Here is a 17,844-nt window from a genome sequence, read left to right on the forward strand (position 1 = left end):
CAGTATCTATTATGTTCTCCTTCTTGTTTCTCATTTTATTACCTTGGCTATTCTGTCTCATTTAGTTATTTGGATAAGGGTTTGTCTGTTTTGCTGATTTTCTTAAAGAACCCTTTGGGTGTTTGCTTTTACTAGATTTTTTAGGTGAGCTGTTAAATTGTTAATATGAGATATCCAACTTTTTTTTTTAAATGAATTCTAGAAAGTGTTTACTTTCTTTTTTCATTCTGTCTTGACCCATTTTTCATTCAGTAGAGAGTTGTCCACAAGTTTGTAAGCTTTATGTTGTTTCTGTTGTTGTTATCATTAACTCGTGGTGGTCTGATTCATGGCAGGGAGTTATTTCAGTTTTCTTGTGTCTATTGAGACTTGCTTTGTGTATGAGGTAAATTTTGCAGAAAGTTCCATGAGGTGCTGAGAAGAAGGTATAATTTTTGGGTTTGGGTGAAATGTCTGTAACTGTTAGATCTATTTGGTTTATAACATTTGTTAACTCCAACATTTTTGTTTGGTTTTTGTCTAGATAAATTGTCCAGGTTTAAGTGTGGTTATTGAAGTCACTCCTTATTAGTGTGTAAGGGTCAATATATGATTTAAGCTGTAGTAGTGTTTCTTTTCACAATCTTGGCTACCTTTGTGTTTGGGCATAGATGTTAAGAACTGAAATGTCATTTTGGTGGATTTTTTTTTTTTCTTTTGTGATGAGTATATAGTGTCCTTCCCCATCTCTTTTGATTATTTTTGGTTTGAAGTGTATTTTGTTAGATATTAAAATGGCTTGTTTCTTAGGTCCATTTAGTATATTATTTTCCAACCCTTAACCTGAGGTAATATCTTTCCTTGATGTTGAAGTATTATTTCTTGGATGCAGTAGGATCAGAGATCTTGTTTTCACATCCATTCTGTTAGTCTGTGTCTTTTATTGAAGAAATTGAGACCATTGATATTGAGAGAGATCAATGACCAATGATCACTGATTTCTTTTCTTTTGTTGTTTTGTTGTTGGTGGTGGTTATATTTGTGTGTGTGTGTGTGTGTGTATGTGTGCGTGCATGTACACTTGCTTTTTTTTTAAAATTTTGCTGGTGTGAGATTTTTTTTTTTCTTCTTGTTTTCATGGGTGTAGTTAACCTTTTCAGGAGGGGAAGTTTTCCTTCTAGCACCTGTTGTAGGTTGGATTTGTATATAGATATTGTTTAAATTTGGCTGTATCATTGAGTATCTTATTTCCTCCATCTCTGGTGGTTGAAAGTTTAGCAGGGTATAGTAGTCTGAGCTGGCATCTCTGGTCTTTTAGGCACATTTATTCAGGACCTCCTGACTTTTAGAATCTCCATTGAGAAGTCAGTCATAATTCTAATAGGCCTGCCTCTATATGTTACTTGGTCTTTTTTCCTTGTAACTTTTAATATTCTTTCTTTGATCTGTATGCTTAATGTTTTCATTATTATGTGGCAAGGGGACTTTATTTTCTGGCCTAATCCACTTGGTGCTCTGTATGCTCCTACTTTTATAGACATTTCCTTCTTTGAATTCTACAATTTTATTGAAAATATTTTCTGCACTGTAGATCTGGGATTCTTCTCCTTCCTCTATTCCTGTTATTGTTAGGTTTGGTCTTTTCATAGTGTTCCAGATTTCTGGGATGTTTTGTCTTAGGAATGTTTTTTAACATTTTCTTTGAGCCATGTATCCTTGGATTCTCTCTTCTGTCTCATATTCTGTTGGTTATGCTTGCATCTTCAGTTCCTATTAGCATTCCTAAATTTTTCATTTCCAGAATTCTCTCATTTGATTTTTTTTTTAAGGTTGGAGATTTTAATCAGTCACACATACATGAAGTGTTCAAGTCCAAGGATTTTGTTTTGTTTTTGTTTTGTTTTATTTGTTTGTTTTGAACATGTCTACTCAGTTGCTGCTATTAACAGAAGTAATTGCAGACCAACAATTGAGGATAAAAGAAAAAAGTCCTCCAAAGGAATCCATAACTTTTTTTAGGTATATAGGAATCTTATGATGAATTCGTTTGTTTGTTTGTTTGTTTGTTTTCAGTTTTCAACCTCTACAGAGGCACATGCTTAGAACTTGGGCTCCTTCCTTGTAGACATTCTTCTGCAGATGATAAAAAGTGCAGCACAACAGACAAAACTGTGGAGCATTTCCTGTTCAGATTTCTATAAAATTTACATTTCTTATGTTCTGCTGCTTGATCACTATCAAACAGGTCACATGGGTAACGCTTTAATATTTTAAACTTTCTCTGATTTATTTAACTGGGTTTCATTAGTTATATTTATTTAGAAGAAGAAACTCAAAATTGATTTCAATCAAGAATTCTGTTTAATTTCTAGCAAAAAATTATAACTTAAGACAAATATTCTCTTTTTTAGGAGAATATATATTCTTTTTAAAATTTATTTAGGGTTGTATCTTTTTCCTTTGGCTTCTGCTGACTTATATGAGACATTAGTAAATAAGGAGGTCCAGGACAGGAAGAGGAATCCAGAGCCCCAAAGGAGGTATAAAGTTTATAGCACTAACCCTACAGAGGTGAGAACATCAGTAGAAAGGGAACACAAGTCAAGAGTGCCTTTCTAGACATCAAAGTGGATTAGCAGCCAAGTATCAGAACCAATAGCAACACCTGGGAAAGACAATTGTGGGCAGTTGTGCTTCAGAAATAGGAAGATGGAGATCTACTCCAGATCCATCTGCAAAGCACAAGTGCAGCAGTCACCGTGGCTTCCCACCATGCCCCTTTGCATCTCCTTGAATAGTCACATACCTGTGACACCTAGGACTAAATCTTATTTTTTTTATTAGGTATTTATTTCATTTATACTTCCAATGCTATCCCAAAAGTCCCCCACCCACTCCCACCTCTTGGCCCTGGCGTTCCCCTATACTGTGGCACATAAAGTCTGCACGACCAATAGGCCTCTCTTCCCATTGATGACCGACTAGGTCATCTTCTGATTCATATGCAGCTAGAGACACGAGCTCCGGGGGGGTTGGGGGGTACTGGTTAGTTCATATTGTTGTTCCACCTATAGGGTTGCAGACCCCTTAAGCTCCTTGGATACTTTCTCTAGCTCCTCCATTGGGGGCCCTGTGATCCATCCAATAGCTGACTGTGAGCATCCACTTCTGTGTTTGCTAGGCCCCGGCATAGTCTCACAAGAGACAGCTATATCTGGGTCCTTTCAGCAAAATCTTGCTAGTGTATGCAATGGTGTCATCCTTGCGCAGGGGCCATGCTAATCTTCTCTGTATCATTCCAATTTTAGTATATGTGCTGCCGAAGTGAGCACTCATTTGATATTCTTTATTGCTTCTAATTCTTCTTTCTAGTCTTGAGCAGTTTTACTCCTTTCCTTCCACTGTCTGCGTTGTCTTAGATTTCCTCGGGGAAATTATTTATTTCCTCCAGTTGTTTGTTTGCTTTCTCTTGAATTTGTTTAAAGGATTTATTCATTTTGTCTTAAAGGACCTCTGTATATTTGGTTTTAAGGTCGTTTTCTCATCCTTCGGCTATGTTGGAGTAATCAGGGTCTTCTGTGGTAGAATAGTTGGGCTCTGGTGGAGACAGACTTCATTCACTGTTCATTTCATTTTATAGCTTGTAATCCATCATCCAGGGAAGTGAGGGTAGGAACTCAAGGCTGTAACCTGGAGGCAAGAACTGATGCAGAGCCCAGAGAGGAATGCTGCTTTCTTGCTTGTCCCATAGTTTCAGCCCCAGGGGTGACACTACCCATAGTGAGCTGGGCCCCATGTCAATCAAGAAAATACACCACAGGCCAGTCTGATGGGGGCATTTTCTCAGTCGGGGTTCCCTTTTCTAAACTTACTGTGGCTTACGTTAAGTTGGCATTAAACCAGCACAGATGGCTATTCTGTGATTGTGGATACTTTAAACATGAGTATTTTGGATCAGGCACAGTTCGGTTTGTATCCTTCTGGCCCCATCACTCCTGGGACTGAGGATAGACTCTACCAGGTTTTTAGAAAGGGTGAAGTGGTACAGTTTCTCTTGGAGGAAACTGCTGACGTGAGAGACCCGGAGAGCTGCCTGGCACTGCTTTGATACATGTTTGTTGTGTAATAGGTGCTGTCCCTTTCTTGGGCTTCATGCTGCATTTCTACACTAATAGTGCCCAGAACGGACTGTTAGCTAGTTGGTAAATCTTGGTAGTGTGTACAGATGCCCTTTTCTCTGAAGCTTCTCAGCTGTATTTGAGTTTATTTCTTCTTAGTGGGACATTAATTTTTGCACCTGAGACTGACTTTTGTCAGTCATGCACTGCGCCTCCTCTTTTAAGGATTTCAGTTTCCCATCCTGTGTAGGAGCTACTCATGAATATTTAACACTTGGATTTTGTTTGGCAGAATTGGAAGACAGATGCCACTCCAGGTTTTTCTATTTGGTTTTGACTTCTACTTTGTAAAAACACTCTAGGGGAAAGCGCAGCCAAAGTGTACAAAGATCTTAAGAAGCTCTCTCGTCTCTTCAAAGACCAGCTGGTGTACCCTCTTCTGGCTTTCACACGGCAAGGTGAGGAGATAGGGTAAACTGTTACTGTTGAGTGACTGAAAGAGTGGCCAGAGCGCAGTGTTCCCATTAACGCAGAGATCTGACTTGTCTTTCTCCCTTCTACTGAAAATCTGCTTTTAAGTCCCTGCACTATGTATTCCCAGGCTTTGCCTTGCATTGTGATCCTCCTGGCTCAGCTTCCCTGCCACACCTGTTTCCATGGCAGTGTTTGCACTGTACCTTAGTGGCTGACATGGTTTCTTTTCAGTGTAAGGTTGTGACTTGAAGGTAAAGAATGTGTCTTAATCAGTTTTGTATCTCACTTTCTGGCCCATAATAGGCCAGATCAGTAAATAAAAGTATATATATATATATATATAGCATGTAAAATGAGTGTTCTTCCTTAAAGTTTTTTATTATATTTATTTGTGTGTGAGTGAGTGTGTGAATGTATACATGTATGTGAACATGTGTTCACATATGCATTTGGGTCACTATGCAGGACACTTGTATGGAGGTCAGAGGACAACTTGTAAGAATTGGTTCTTTTTTGCATTATATGATCCCAGAGAATTGAGCTCAGGTCAGCCTGAATGGCAGGCACCTTTATCTATTAAGTCATAACTGGATCTTTTTTTTTTTTTTTAAAGCATCTTAAAAATTGAAAGAAAAACCCACACAATTATGTGTATGAGTAATTTGCTTGTAGATATGTGTGTTCCCTGTGTGCTTGCAGCACTGGCAGAGATCAGGAGAGGCCAGGTGGAGTTGCAGATGGTGGTGATGCACATGTGGTGCAGGGAAACAAGCCTGCATGCTCTGCAAGAGCAGCAGTGGTGCTCCTGACGGCTGCGCCTTCTCTCCAGCTTTACTGCCTTCAGTGCTTGGAAGCAACGTTTATTGGGCACTAGATATCTTTACATTGGTGATGTTAAATATTAGTAACTTTGAACTAGATTTTATTATGGTTATCTTATATGGTGAGATTGTTATTCAGCAAGCTTCATATTTTTCAGAAGACCTTTTATAAGTCAGCTTTCTCCCCTGTGTGTCATAGTGAGGCACTTATTTCTAGTCATGTGCGTGTGCATGTGGGTTTGCTTTGGCGGAGTGACCTGCATAAGGAGCTTCCGTGTCAGAGCCCAGCCACGTGCCGGTTCTCAGAAGAGTCCGTGCTGAAGTCCAGTGTGTTGCCCAGAGTGAGTTAAGTGAAGCGTGATGGTAGTGGGTGAAAGTACAGTCACAGAGACAGCCATGGTCCAGCCCTGTCACCTTTCAGAGAGCAGTGGTGACAGCTTTTGGTGCTGTTCTTCCTTACTCAGTAACTCCTGGTGCTCCTTTTCCCTCTAGTACTGAACCTTCCAGATGTGTTTGGGCTGGTTGTCCTTCCACTGGAGCTGAAACTACGCATCTTCCGACTTTTGGACGTTCATTCTGTCCTGGCCCTGTCTGCAGTCTGTCATGACCTCCTCATTGCCTCAAATGACCCACTGCTGTGGAGGTGTTTGTATCTGCGGGATTTTCGAGGTGATTGACATAATGACATGTTGATGGGAGAAAAAAAGGCTCTTTGTCATGGTTGCCATGGTGTTACTCAGCTGGCTAAAATTTTAAGTATACTTTTGTATGTTTTTTTTCCTTTACTGTTTTGGTCTGCAGCTTGTTTTGTTTTTCTTTTTTTTTTAATTTTTATTTAATCTTTTCTTTTTACACTTCAGATTTTATCTCCCTCCCAGTCCACCCTCTGACTGTTCCACATCCCATAATAATCTCCTCTCACCCCTCCTCCACAAGGATGTCCCTGTCCCCCAGTCTGCAGCTTGCTAAGGAGTAGCTTTTGAGTAAAGAAGCTCTAGGTTTTCTGATGCTGGCCTGTGCCACAAACACCATCTGTGTACTTTTTTTTTGGTCATATTTTCTGCAATACAACCCTTTAGTTGCAATAAACTATTATGTCAGGATATAAAATAGAAGACCAGCGAGCATTTTCTGTCTCTGACTTAAATGAACTGCACTGCTACCCACTGCCTTGGGACTAGTGTCACCCTCAGTGTGCTGCTTGTGGTGGTCACAGTGGTGACTGGTGGTCACTACAGCAGTGATGAGATGCTAGACCTTGTGTACCACGATTTCCAGATCAAGGCCAGAAGAGCCTGGCTGTGAGCTTTTCTTTGCTAGTACTGACGTCTGGTATCTTTGAAGCTGGTGTTTTCAACTGTAGGGTGGGTCATGAAATTGACTTGATGGATCCGTTTATAAAACAGGCAGAGAGCAACACAACTATAGTAGAAATAAGAGTGTGTGGTCTCAAGTAGGTACTTACTGTGCTGAACATACTTTCTGTGTGTTTCATGTCAAAAACATTGTAATGAAAATGTGCATATACTGTTAGTTAACGTACTACTTTGGCTATGGAAATCTGTCAGATAGGCCCCCTTTTAGTAGAATATCATGGAGTCAGTCATGTAGTCTTAAAATTGGGTGGTGACCTTGATCCTTGCTTTTTGTCCTTACATCCCAAACTTAAGGTGTTACTTTGTGACAGTAGGTAACAAGTGTGATACAAAAAGAAAATCATAGTTGGAAAGAAAAGACAGGGCTGGAGATGTGGCTCAGATAGTAGAGTGGTTGCCTAGCATATATGGAGCCTGGGTTCCATCTCCAGCCTTGCATAAACCAGGAATGGTGTATGCCTGTATTCCCAGCATGTGGGAGGCTGAGGCAGGAAGGTTGCTGTAAGTTAGTCTCAAGTTAGTCTGTGTTCCCAGGAAAACTTTATCTTACAGACAAGTAACTAAAAAAAAAGACATTGTGATCAACATACATGGAACAACTGACAAGAAAAGGCGGGCTATAGTATAAAATCATACAAGGGGAGCAAATGCCCCCTCCTCTGTGCATTTAAATGCCTTTGGTCTGGTTCATTTCGAATAGTGGATCACAGCTCCTTAGTCAGCTGTTTTGTGTAAAAGTTGTATGGGGCTAGAACAGTGGTTCTCAGCCTTCCTAATCCTCAATCCTCATGTTCTGGTGACCCCACCACCATAAAATTATTTTTGTTGCTACTTCATAACTGTCATTGTGCTACAGTTGTGAATCATAATATATTTGTGTTTTCTGATGATGGTCTTAGGGGACCCCTGTGAAAGGGTTGTTCAGCTCCCTAAGGGGTCATGACCTACAGGCTGAGGACTACTGGGCTAGAGTTTTCATTAACTTCAAGGCTAGTTAATAACTTGTAGAGAAGGCTTGGCCAGCTTTTCCCTCAGTTATTAGATTTGAAGTTGATTAAATTTTTTCCTCATTTCATTTGTGTGCTCATACTCTTTGGTGGTCAGGAAATATGTAACCTACCTAGAAAAGAAAGTCTGCTCAGTTTGATTTCAGGAATGAATGTGGGCTGTAATCCAGTTAGTTAGAGATGCTGTTGGCCAGGTTAGTGTAACTCAAGACACAGCTTAGAAGCAGCTGGCACACCTTCATGAGCCTGGGGCAGAAGGCACATGCTGTCCCACAGTGTCCTGAGGGTCATTGCTTACCATTAGCAGTACACATAGCAGTGAAGAGCACTTGACTCACTGTAGAAATAATGATGTGCAGTGGGTGCGGACAGACGCCCATGTCTGCACTGTTTGATATTGGACGCATGAAGTGGTTTGTAATAATTTCTATTTTGTTTTACTTTCTCAGATGGTACTGTCAGAGGTCCTGATACAGATTGGAAAGAAGTAGGTACTTTTAAATATGAAGACTAATGCTTTGTGACTCAGATAAGTAGTGAGTCAAGATTGAAAGGTTCCTTTTACTTTTAGAGTGATATGATAAAGTCAATTAAAATTAAATTTATTGTTAAATATTGGTAATGAAAATGTCTTTAATTTTAGGCTTAGTCCTTGCTTTCAAAGAAAAGTCAATACATTTTTCATTGAAGTATAACAAGGTGGTTTTTTTTTTTTTCCCCACAAAAATCTTATTGTGTTTGGGTAATCTAATACCATTCTACATTGTGAAAAGAATAAGATACATGGTTTTATTTGCAGAATGTGACTATAAAAATCACTGATAGGCCTGAGGAAAACTCTTTGGGTTGAAGGACTCAAGAAAAAAATAACTGAATGAAAGCCCTCAGCTGCTTGCAGAATGTACAGTATTGTTCTTTAGTCTATGTTCTGCCCTTTAAATGGCCACTTATGCATGCTTTAAATTGCAATCTACTAGGGATGAAAAACAAGAAGGTGCCTGTTGTACCTGAATATTATTTATAACATGATGTTTTCAACAAACCCTTAAATTGCATGCCCAGAAAGGCTCAGCTAAGCCTGTGTTAGCCATGGAATGCTAGATTTTTTTCTTAAAAATATATGCCACTGAGTTTTCCTGTTTTGGGCTTATTGATACCTCAGATTAGACAGTCACTGTGCAGCAAAGTAAAGATCAGAGCTCACTGCATCTGGAGTCCAGGCTCTCCATGTGGTAGAAGCTGGCAACCGTTCTATCATGTGTCTGCCGTGTTTGCATAGAGTGTGAGAAAGAGAAATGCAGATGACTTTATGCAGTGACATAGCTTAGAGCTTGGGATGACCTCCACTGCTCACCATATCTTGTGTCTCTCCCCTCCCGCCCCCCCCCCCGGTTTTTTCTACAGTTGTATAGAAAGAAGCACATACAAAGAAAAGAGGCTCAGAGGATGCGGCATGCAATGTTCCTACCATCAGCCCACCCTATCCCATTTTGTCCCATTCCCGTCTACCCCAGGGCCTACCTTCCCACCTCGCTGCTTCCTCCAGGAATCATTGGTGGTGAATATGATGAGAGGCCGATACTGCCTAGTGTTGGAGACCCAGTCACCTCACTCATCCCAAGGCCTGGGGAGCTTCCTGGCCAGTTCCACCCACTCAGACCACGTTTTGATCCTGTTGACCCACTTCCAGGACCTCACTCCCTCTTGCCAGGAAGAGCTATCCCCAACAACAGATTTCCCTTCAGACCCGGCAGGGGTAGGTCAACTGACAGCCGGCTGCCATTCCTGTGACCAATTTGGAGACTTTATGGAAACTGGATGCTGTTTCCTTGGATGCTGATCTCTGCTGTTGGTTTCTGGTTCTGTGGGCACCAAGGACAAGGTTGCTCAAAGAGGGGTCAGCTTGGGAATAGGCAACTGCTGGTCTCTCCACTCTGGATTCACCTCTGGGATGGAGATTGTGGTATTGATAATGTTTTGTGTTATATTAATAAAAGTAAAAATTGTATGGCAGACTTGACTTTTGTTAAGGATGTATTTAGTAGGAAAACATTAGTCACACCATGAATTTGTGTATTTGAAAATTATCAGGATGCTTCTCAGTGTGAAGGGTGGTTGATTATAGGAAGTGTGTTTTTATCGTTGGTGCTCAGTCGGGTGAAAGCTCACCTTACAGCATGATACAAGTGGAACTAGTGCGCTTGAACTCAGTGAGCCCAACCCTTTCCTTAGCAGCTTTCTGGGTTCTGTGAGGAACTTCAAGGGTTCCGAAGACCACTGGGTTGACAGACACATCACCACCTAAGCTTCCCCCTTCTGTTTTGGTATCAGAGACAGTCTTAACAGCAACGTCCTTTATGTGCTTGTTCAAGGACAGCCCCCTCTTGCTAGGAGATTATGATTTTTAGACTTAAAATACTCAAAATTCAACATTTATTTATTCTACAACAAGAAAAAGCCCAAACACTTAATACAAATAACTATAGGAACATGCTGTAGTGACACATTTAAATTGGAACTGCTGCACAGGAATAAAATGCTATTAGCATCTGCAGAAAATAGGAATAGTGCCAATGTCTTCCTGTTTTTAAAAACCTGTTTGCATATTAGGAAATGGCTTGGAATATGTGCTGCAGGGATATTTTGAGTCCTCTATGCGAGTGAGACTTTGCTACATGTGTTTTGAGTCTTTGCATCACAGTGAAGAAAATTCTGTTTGATATTCTAGAGGCCAGAGGTGATGTGACCTTTAACATTATGTTTCTATGATCTACAGGACAGTCTTAATGTCCACTGAATGCCATAGGCTTCATTTGAGTGTGGCTAAAGGGGTCACCCTGAAGTTTTGATTGATCTAGAGTCTATTTCAGAACATGTTTTTGTGGCTGAATGTTAGGTTGCCCCATGTAGTATGTGTGTATGTGTACATGTGTGTTTGTGTGTGTGTGTGTGTGTGTGTGGCTGAATGTTAGCATGGGAAGCAGTGATGACCAGAGCACCAAATACAAGTTTTCAGAATATAAGTCATTTCCAAATGGGCCCTGGGAGGTTCTGATGGTGCTGGTGTCAGCCTCACTGGGCTTAACTGGCAGATGTTGCAAGTCTTGAGTTTAAGATAATTGGCAGAGTGCTCTAAACCTAAACTTAGGTACCTCTCAAAAATTTTTATTAGAGTCCTCAAAACATTTCCTCTTGACTAGCAGTTAATTTTATATTGAGAAGCTTTGAACGTCTCGCACGCATCCTTGTCATTGGGCTTTGGAGCTTTACGTATTGCTGATACTGAGTGAGATCATGGCTTGGCAGTAGCTTGTTCACTGCATGGCTTTGTTGATGTCATCTCCATGCACTGTAACGGGAGCAGGACAGCCTAGAAGCCCATGGTAAGTGCTTGAGAATGGTGCAGCCCCAGTGCATTGGCCTCACATCTTTCTCGGCCCCTAAGTTCTCCAGTCGTCACTTTTTAGTAATAGGATCTTGATTCTCCTTCCCTTGCCACTGTAAGTGGAAAATGCCCATTTGTCATGGCTGGTAATAATTGAGTCTTGGGAAGAACCCTTTCCAACTTGTGACTCCCTGTGTAAAAATCCTGAATTCTGTAGCTCTTTTTTCCTAGTTCCTCTCAGTTGCTGAGGCCATACATATCTCTGTAATTCTTAACTGGCAGAGTTGGATATTCCTTCTCCTTCTTCTGTTCAGAGTTGGTTCCAAGGTCTGTTTTCTTCCTATCTGCCTATTTGAGCCTTGGAGAAGAGCTAGATAGGTGCTCTGCTGTGCTCTAGTGCTGGCGGCGTTTTGTAAATTCTTGTATGGATAAGGGTATTGCAGTATGCTAGGCAAGTCTCCACCTCTCTTTATGTTCCCAGGGTTGAGATTCTAAGTGCTCACCGTCCTGCCCGGCTTTTCAGCATGGCTTCTGAGAATCAAATGCAGGTCCTTGTGCTTGTACTGCAAACACTGACCGATCTATCGAGACCCTAAAGATTTGATTTGATATGACTTCTTTTCTTCTCTATTGGAAATCCCATGCGAGTTGTTAACCCTTGTTTTTCTGATACTCCACAGTAAAAGGAAATGTTGGGTATGAAAAGTGTTTAACTTCTCAAGACTTGATGACCACCTCTGGGTGTTTTTGCTTTCTTCTCTAGGTCTACCAGTTAGATCTGCATAGGAAGCCTGGGTGTGGGAACACAAAAGAGGTTCTGCGTCTTTTATGCTCCTAAATAGACGAGTTTGGCTTGCTTGTCACCCAGCCTTCCCATTTGTCTTCAATCAAGCCCAAAGTGCTGCCTCCTATTAAAGTCTAAACATTAAACAGTTTAATCAGCTACTGTGGTTTAGGACAGCATCTGCCACCAGGTTAATTCTATCAGCTGACTTGGCTCTGGGATAAGAAGCCTAGAGATGCATGTGCAAGCTCTCTTGAAGGGAATGGACTGGTCCTGGTGATAGTTATGTTACCCCTTGTACGTACTTGCAAGGCTGGCTTAACCGGTGCCTGTGACTAACCTGCAGCCGTTCACCACTTCTCAAGACACTAAATGAACCACCAAGCCGTTTTATGAGGCAGAAGAGAAGGGCCTGCTGCTGGGAGCTGGTCCTCACGCATGGCCCTGGGGCCTTGTTTACAAAGCCGCGCTACATTTGATCAGTATAGTCTGTGAGGCTCTCCTGTAGAAGGCCGCTTCCTTTCCTGGGTCTGGTAGTGGTTTTGTTTTGTTGTTGGTTTTTTTTTTCTATTTTCTCTTTTTACTTATATTTCTGTTTAATTCCAGGTGAGTTCCTCAATTTAGGAAACCATCCATTTTCCAATCTTAATCTGTCACATACATGTCATTATTTTCCTAATTTTCTAGGAGAGTAACCTAAAGAGAGTCCTGAGTACCTAACAGACACTGAGCAGCTGCTCCAAGCTCCTGTGCCAGCCCCCAGGTGCCCAGCCAGCTCGCACCCCTGGTGCTGTTGTGCCAGCCCCCAGGTGCTCAGCCAGCTCACCTCCCTGGTGCTGCTTTTATGGATATTCACATGAGAACTTCCTGGAGGCAGTGGCGATTCCATTACATGGAGTTTTCAGTTGATTTTCTTTTAAAGTTATACTGAAGAACTGCCACATCTGATACTTGAGGAATAGACTAAGTGCATGCTACAGTGGACGCAGCAGCCCAGAAGCCTTGGGGAAAGAGAAATGGTGTGGGCATTCTGTACCTTGAAAGTTGATTTGCCACCAGCCAAAGTCCATGCAGCATCATCTAATCATGGGACAGGTCTGGAGGAAGTGTGCTGTGGCTGTTTTGAGGTGTCTTTTGGGGTCGTGTTTGGAAGTCCCTGGTCATTGTGTACAAATTGAATAGGTCTTTGTTGTGTCTCGGCTTCATTAGGTCAGCTTGGAAGGAAAATGCTATTGTTTGGGTCAAAATTGTAAAAGAGCAGAACCCAATAAATAAAACCTTTAAGATTCTATTTACAATGGCCCTACCCTGTTCCTTTTGCCCTTTTCTACCTCTAAATGTCACAGTTACTGAGGGTTAACGACATGTACTAGGCTGTGGGAAAAACAGTCCATTGGAGAGAGATGTGGGCTCCATTGGACAGACATGTATCTATATTCTTGGCTTCTGTTTTCATTCTCAGGCCAGTTGGAAATTAGATAAAAGTGCTGGCTACAGTTTAGTGTTGCATCATGGATGTAGACATACTTGCATGGTTGTAAAAATCAGGATGCCTGGCCTGGTTTAGATTTTGAAAGGCATTTGTGTTACTGTAGTTGAGATCCTGGAGGGATGTCATTGATTGCTGAGATATTTTAAAGGGCAGACTATGAGAGTATTTTGGCCACATGGTCATTTATGGAGCCACTGGTTTTGCCTGTCAAAGGAGCGGGTCCTTAGCAAGACTGGTGATTGACATATATTCCTCCCAGCCGGGCTTCAGAATGCAGCCCAGTCTCAGCGGGCTGATCCAACTGCAGGCTCTGAGTTCTCTAACTACAAGTTCACAGTGCTGTGCTGTAAAGCAAAGTTTTCTGGGCATTTATAAGTAGTTATGTCCAGGGCCATGGCCTACATTTTGAGAAACTTCCTGCTGTTGGTTTTTACTCCACTGTGTGTCAGGAGCTGTTTTATCATTTAGACAAGGTTAAGAGTGCTGTAGAGTGATGGCTGCCACCTATGTTCCCTGTGTTCTTAGTCACTCAAAGCGTGGCTTTCTGTGATGCCTCTCACCCTTGTTCAGAATGCAAAGTTCTCCTGTCTGCCTGTCTGTCTGTCCGTCCATTGTCTGCCTGCCTGCCTGTCTGTTTGTGTCTGCCTGCCGGCCTGTCTGTCTCTGTTTTTAATCTCTGTGTCTGTCAGTATATGTGTGTGTGTGTGTGTGTGTGTGCATGGGAGTGCGCTTCAGGAGCATCTTCAACTGTCATTGTCAGGAGCTTCTGTGCAGCTGGTGTTCTGATTTTCCTCCACACATGCCCCATGAGCAAGGCCTGGCTTCTCAGGGTCTGGTGGGGAAGCAGACTGTCACTGAAGCAAATATCAGGAACTAGAAAGAGTTACCGTTCGAAATGAGGTAATGGGGCTTTAGGATGTTACATCCTAATGTACTCATTCAGGTCATTAGCCAGGCATTAGCATCCACATCCTCTTCTGTGGAGCTCACTTCACAGACTCTCTTTTGTTATTTCAAATCTTACTTCCCACACCACACTCCTTCCTTCTGTCTCCCCTCACATTCTTCAGAGGCTCTAGAGAAAGGTGCAAGAGCTAAGAGCAGAGGAGGGAGGGAGGGGCAGGAGGAAGAAGCAGCGTTCTGCGGACTCACAGACTGATCTTTTTTCTCCTTTGGTTGACCTACCTAAAGCATGGCTTGGGGGGTGCTGGCCTCAAGACTTCTTCCCTTACCAGGGAGCAGATGTGTCTAGGAGAATGCACTGACAGTTGTGCCATGTGTCTCACCACGTGCTGGGTCATCCCCATTAGCCTCCAGAAGCATTCCGGAAGCCTTTGCAGCCTCATCCTGCGACAGGAGAGCAGTTGAGTAAAATGAGGGAGATGTGGGCACTCTGGGTGTGGCCATGCCTGGGGACTGTCTTCCTCACACTGAATTTCTGGAGGTTAGCAATAAAACAGGCCGGGCTTTCTTGGTACTGGGAGGGCCTCTACACCTTCACACCACAGCCTATTTACTGTTGATTCTGGTCAATTTCAATTAGGCCTAAGTCCTGTATGTCCAGCTCCAAATGATGGCCTCAGCGGTCACTGGACCTACATGATCTTACATCACAGCTGCAACTTACCACTCCAAACCAAGGATATGGAAAGGGAGGCCAAGGAGGGCTTCTGAAATAATTCCAGTACGCTTGCTCTCAACACTGACTTGATCAAGAGGGAGAGGGAAGAGGTAAGGAGAAAGAGGATGACCTTGAGGGCTAACCGGATCTCTAGCAGCCAATGGCAAAGCTACCACTTTTTATACTGAGCTGATCCCTGCTGGAAACCAGCTGAAAGGTGCATTCTGCAGAAATACAGGGGTCTAAGTGATCCAAGGCAGGACAGGGTCTCTACCCTTTGTTTCTGCCACTCATGTCTGGGCTGGGAGGACCCAAAAGTGATGGATTGCTTGCTGGGTGTGGTGGTTCATAAATGTAATTTCAGCACTTGGGAGGCTGATAAAGCAGGAGAATCGCTGAGTCTGAGACTTGTGTGGGCTACATAATACATTCTATGCCAGCCTGAGTTGCTGAGTGAGATTGTTTCAAGAAAACAAAGTCCCCAGAAATCATAGCGATGGCCTCTATGCTCCTGGAGACCCAAGGAGGCTTCAGATGATCACCAGGCCATATGCAGAACTGAAGCATAAGCAGATGCTTCTTCAGTTAACAACTCTTTCCTCCCTCAGACAGTGCAGCGAGGGCACGCCTCAGGAGGCCACAGGGGCTGTATAGAGAGAGGACATGGCTCTGTTCTGATGTTCTGGGTCTGTCTGGGGACCAGGAGGCGGCTTCTGGCACCTACAATGTTTCTAGCACCAGGTGCTTGGTGATGTGGTCCTGGGAGGCCATCTGGTACAGGGGAAAGACCACTAAAAAGGGAATCAGGACCACTTTGCCTAGCTCTGCAGCAAACCATCGTAGTCATTGTGGCTACGCCGAAAACAAGGTTAGAGTGGAACTTTTTCTGGAAGAAATTCCAAAAGGCTTCAGTAGCTCCTAAAGAAAACCACACACCCTGTTTTTAAAGGATCTCCCACAATAAATTGAGTGACCTACTAACTCCTCTTTCAGAGCAGATAGGGTGTTGAACCATCACTGTGTCTTCTGATCCTGTGACAGGGAGCCATTCACTTTCTCTGGGTTCCCATCTAGCCTTAAGGATGAAAAAGAACAGATTCTGTGTGAGGTCACACAGGCACAATCCTCCTGTGTCCCTCTCCCCTGGGAACACAAGCTCTCTCTTCTGGATTCCTGCTGTTGGCTCTGTGGGGTTTCCTCTGTCCTGGTCTGAAAGGTTCCACTTGTTGCATAGGATCTAGCTTCTTTCTATTGACATCAAGGTCACCATGAGGGCCAGCTGTGATGGGGGCCTTTGCCAGCCTACTCCCAGCAAGGATGGCATTAGTTAGCTTCAGGTGAGTAGTGGGCTCCCAGGCTGGGCTTCCCTATTTCTGTTTGCAAAACCACCATTAAAGAGTATTGCCTCTTGTGTTGCTGAGGACCGACTACAATGTATGCATTTGATGAAGGTGAGTCAAGGCCTAGAAGGGGGCCTCTGCCCAAAGGCAAGCAACATACTAATAAGACTGCAAAAACAAGCCACACAGACATCTCACTTGGTACCGGCGGCAGGGGAGCAGGCATATGGTAGATGTAGTGATGCCTTGTCTGTCTAGAGGGCTCGTATTGAGGAACCTAGGGGCTCTCAAGGCTACCGTTCAGTCAGACAGCATTGGAATGTCATGGTCAAGGAGGGGGGAATGGATGTAGATCGTCAGTTTCTGCGTCTCTAGGAAGCATATTTCTGTTAGGAATCAAGGCTGAGAAGGAGGGAACCAGAGAAAGGCTCCAGTGATTGAGTCTTCTTGCCTGCCTGCCTGTCTTCCAGCCTGGATAGGGGCTAGTCAGAGAAGAGACTGGCGAAGGACTTCCTCAGGTTGCGGATTGTCTCAGCCTTGGCCTCATCTTCACTTGGGGTCCCTCGATGGGAGGTATCTGATGTGCTGAGGCTGTTAGTCAGGGACTGAGATTTGCTGAAACAGAAAGCAAAAAGGTTGAGATGGTCAAGGCTGGAGCTCCCAAGGGAATGAGTCTGGGGCTGGCCCTGAAGCCTGCTGGCTGAGCACGGGGTCACTAAAAGATGGTGAGACCAGAAGTCAGGCATTACAGTGTGTGCATGATGCTAGCCTAGATCGTGCATAGTATTGTCCTTCTTCTTAGGTACAGAAATTGGGGTTCCTAGAGACAAGTATTTGGCTTAGATAGGCCTTCTAGCAAGAAGCAGGGAGCATGCACTGCTTATAAGCTTCCCTCCATCCCAGGTTGCTCTGTGTTCTGTGGGGCATGTCAGCCACAGCTGGATAGACCAGACTCCAGTTTTCCCCTCAGATTTCCCAGAATTAGCTGAGAAGTCAGGCAGTTCCTGTTCTAGAGCCCTTGTCTCAGTTGAGGGTCCGTGGCAGTCCAGATCAGAGGTGTCCCTGAGCATGTCTGTGGAGAAGTGCCTGGCTTGTTGATAGATGCAGGAGGCTCCAGCCTCTGTAAGCAGCATCATTCACTGGACAGGTGGTTTTTGGGCTGTGTGAGAAAGCTAGCTAAGCATGGGTCAGTGAGCACGTTTGCAAATAGCATTCTTCCATAGTTACTATGTCAAGTACCTGGTCAAGTTTCTTTCCTGATTTCTCTCAATATGAACTGTGACCTGGAAGCCAAAACAGATCTTCTCCTCCCTATGTCTTTTAGAAAATTGTTTTTAAAAGCTTTTATTTATATTTTATGTGTATGTGTAGTTTGCATGCATGGATCTGTATGCATCACATGCATGTAGTACTCATGGAAGCCAGGAGAGGGTGTCACATCTTGTGG

The 17,844-nt window shown here is 43.2% G+C and overlaps 2 protein-coding genes and 1 non-coding gene across 6 annotated transcripts in view; 1 reads left to right on the forward strand and 2 right to left on the reverse strand.

Moving 5' to 3' along the window:
* Fbxo7 (F-box protein 7) overlaps positions 1 to 9,788 on the forward strand; it is a 28,458-nt gene extending 18,670 nt beyond the window's left edge. For 2 of the 3 annotated variants that reach the window (XM_021173992.2, XM_021173993.2), the window contains exons 6-9: positions 4,460 to 4,555; positions 5,885 to 6,061; positions 8,225 to 8,262; positions 9,180 to 9,788. In XM_021173992.2, the coding sequence (XP_021029651.1) occupies positions 4,460 to 4,555; positions 5,885 to 6,061; positions 8,225 to 8,262; positions 9,180 to 9,566 (698 nt within the window). In that variant the 3' untranslated portion in view covers positions 9,567 to 9,788. The remainder of the gene's footprint in view (positions 1 to 4,459; positions 4,556 to 5,884; positions 6,062 to 8,224; positions 8,263 to 9,179) is intronic. The other variant, XM_029482725.1, reaches the window with a different exon arrangement.
* Positions 3,208 to 3,311, reverse strand: LOC115032295. Its single transcript, XR_003837935.1, has one exon. It is a non-coding gene; the product is annotated as a U6 spliceosomal RNA (small nuclear RNA).
* A 6,684-nt stretch (positions 9,789 to 16,472) lies between the features above and the next one.
* Positions 16,473 to 17,844, reverse strand: part of Syn3 (synapsin III) — a 437,574-nt gene continuing 436,202 nt past the window's right edge. The window contains exon 14 of one of the 2 annotated variants that reach the window (XM_021173742.2): positions 16,473 to 17,012. In XM_021173742.2, the coding sequence (XP_021029401.1) occupies positions 16,880 to 17,012 (133 nt within the window). In that variant the 3' untranslated portion in view covers positions 16,473 to 16,879. The remainder of the gene's footprint in view (positions 17,013 to 17,844) is intronic. The other variant, XM_029482726.1, reaches the window with a different exon arrangement.

Source organism: Mus caroli, chromosome 10 (assembly GCF_900094665.2).
Source record: "Mus caroli chromosome 10, CAROLI_EIJ_v1.1, whole genome shotgun sequence".
In the NCBI taxonomy this organism is placed as follows: Eukaryota; Metazoa; Chordata; class Mammalia; order Rodentia; family Muridae; genus Mus; species Mus caroli.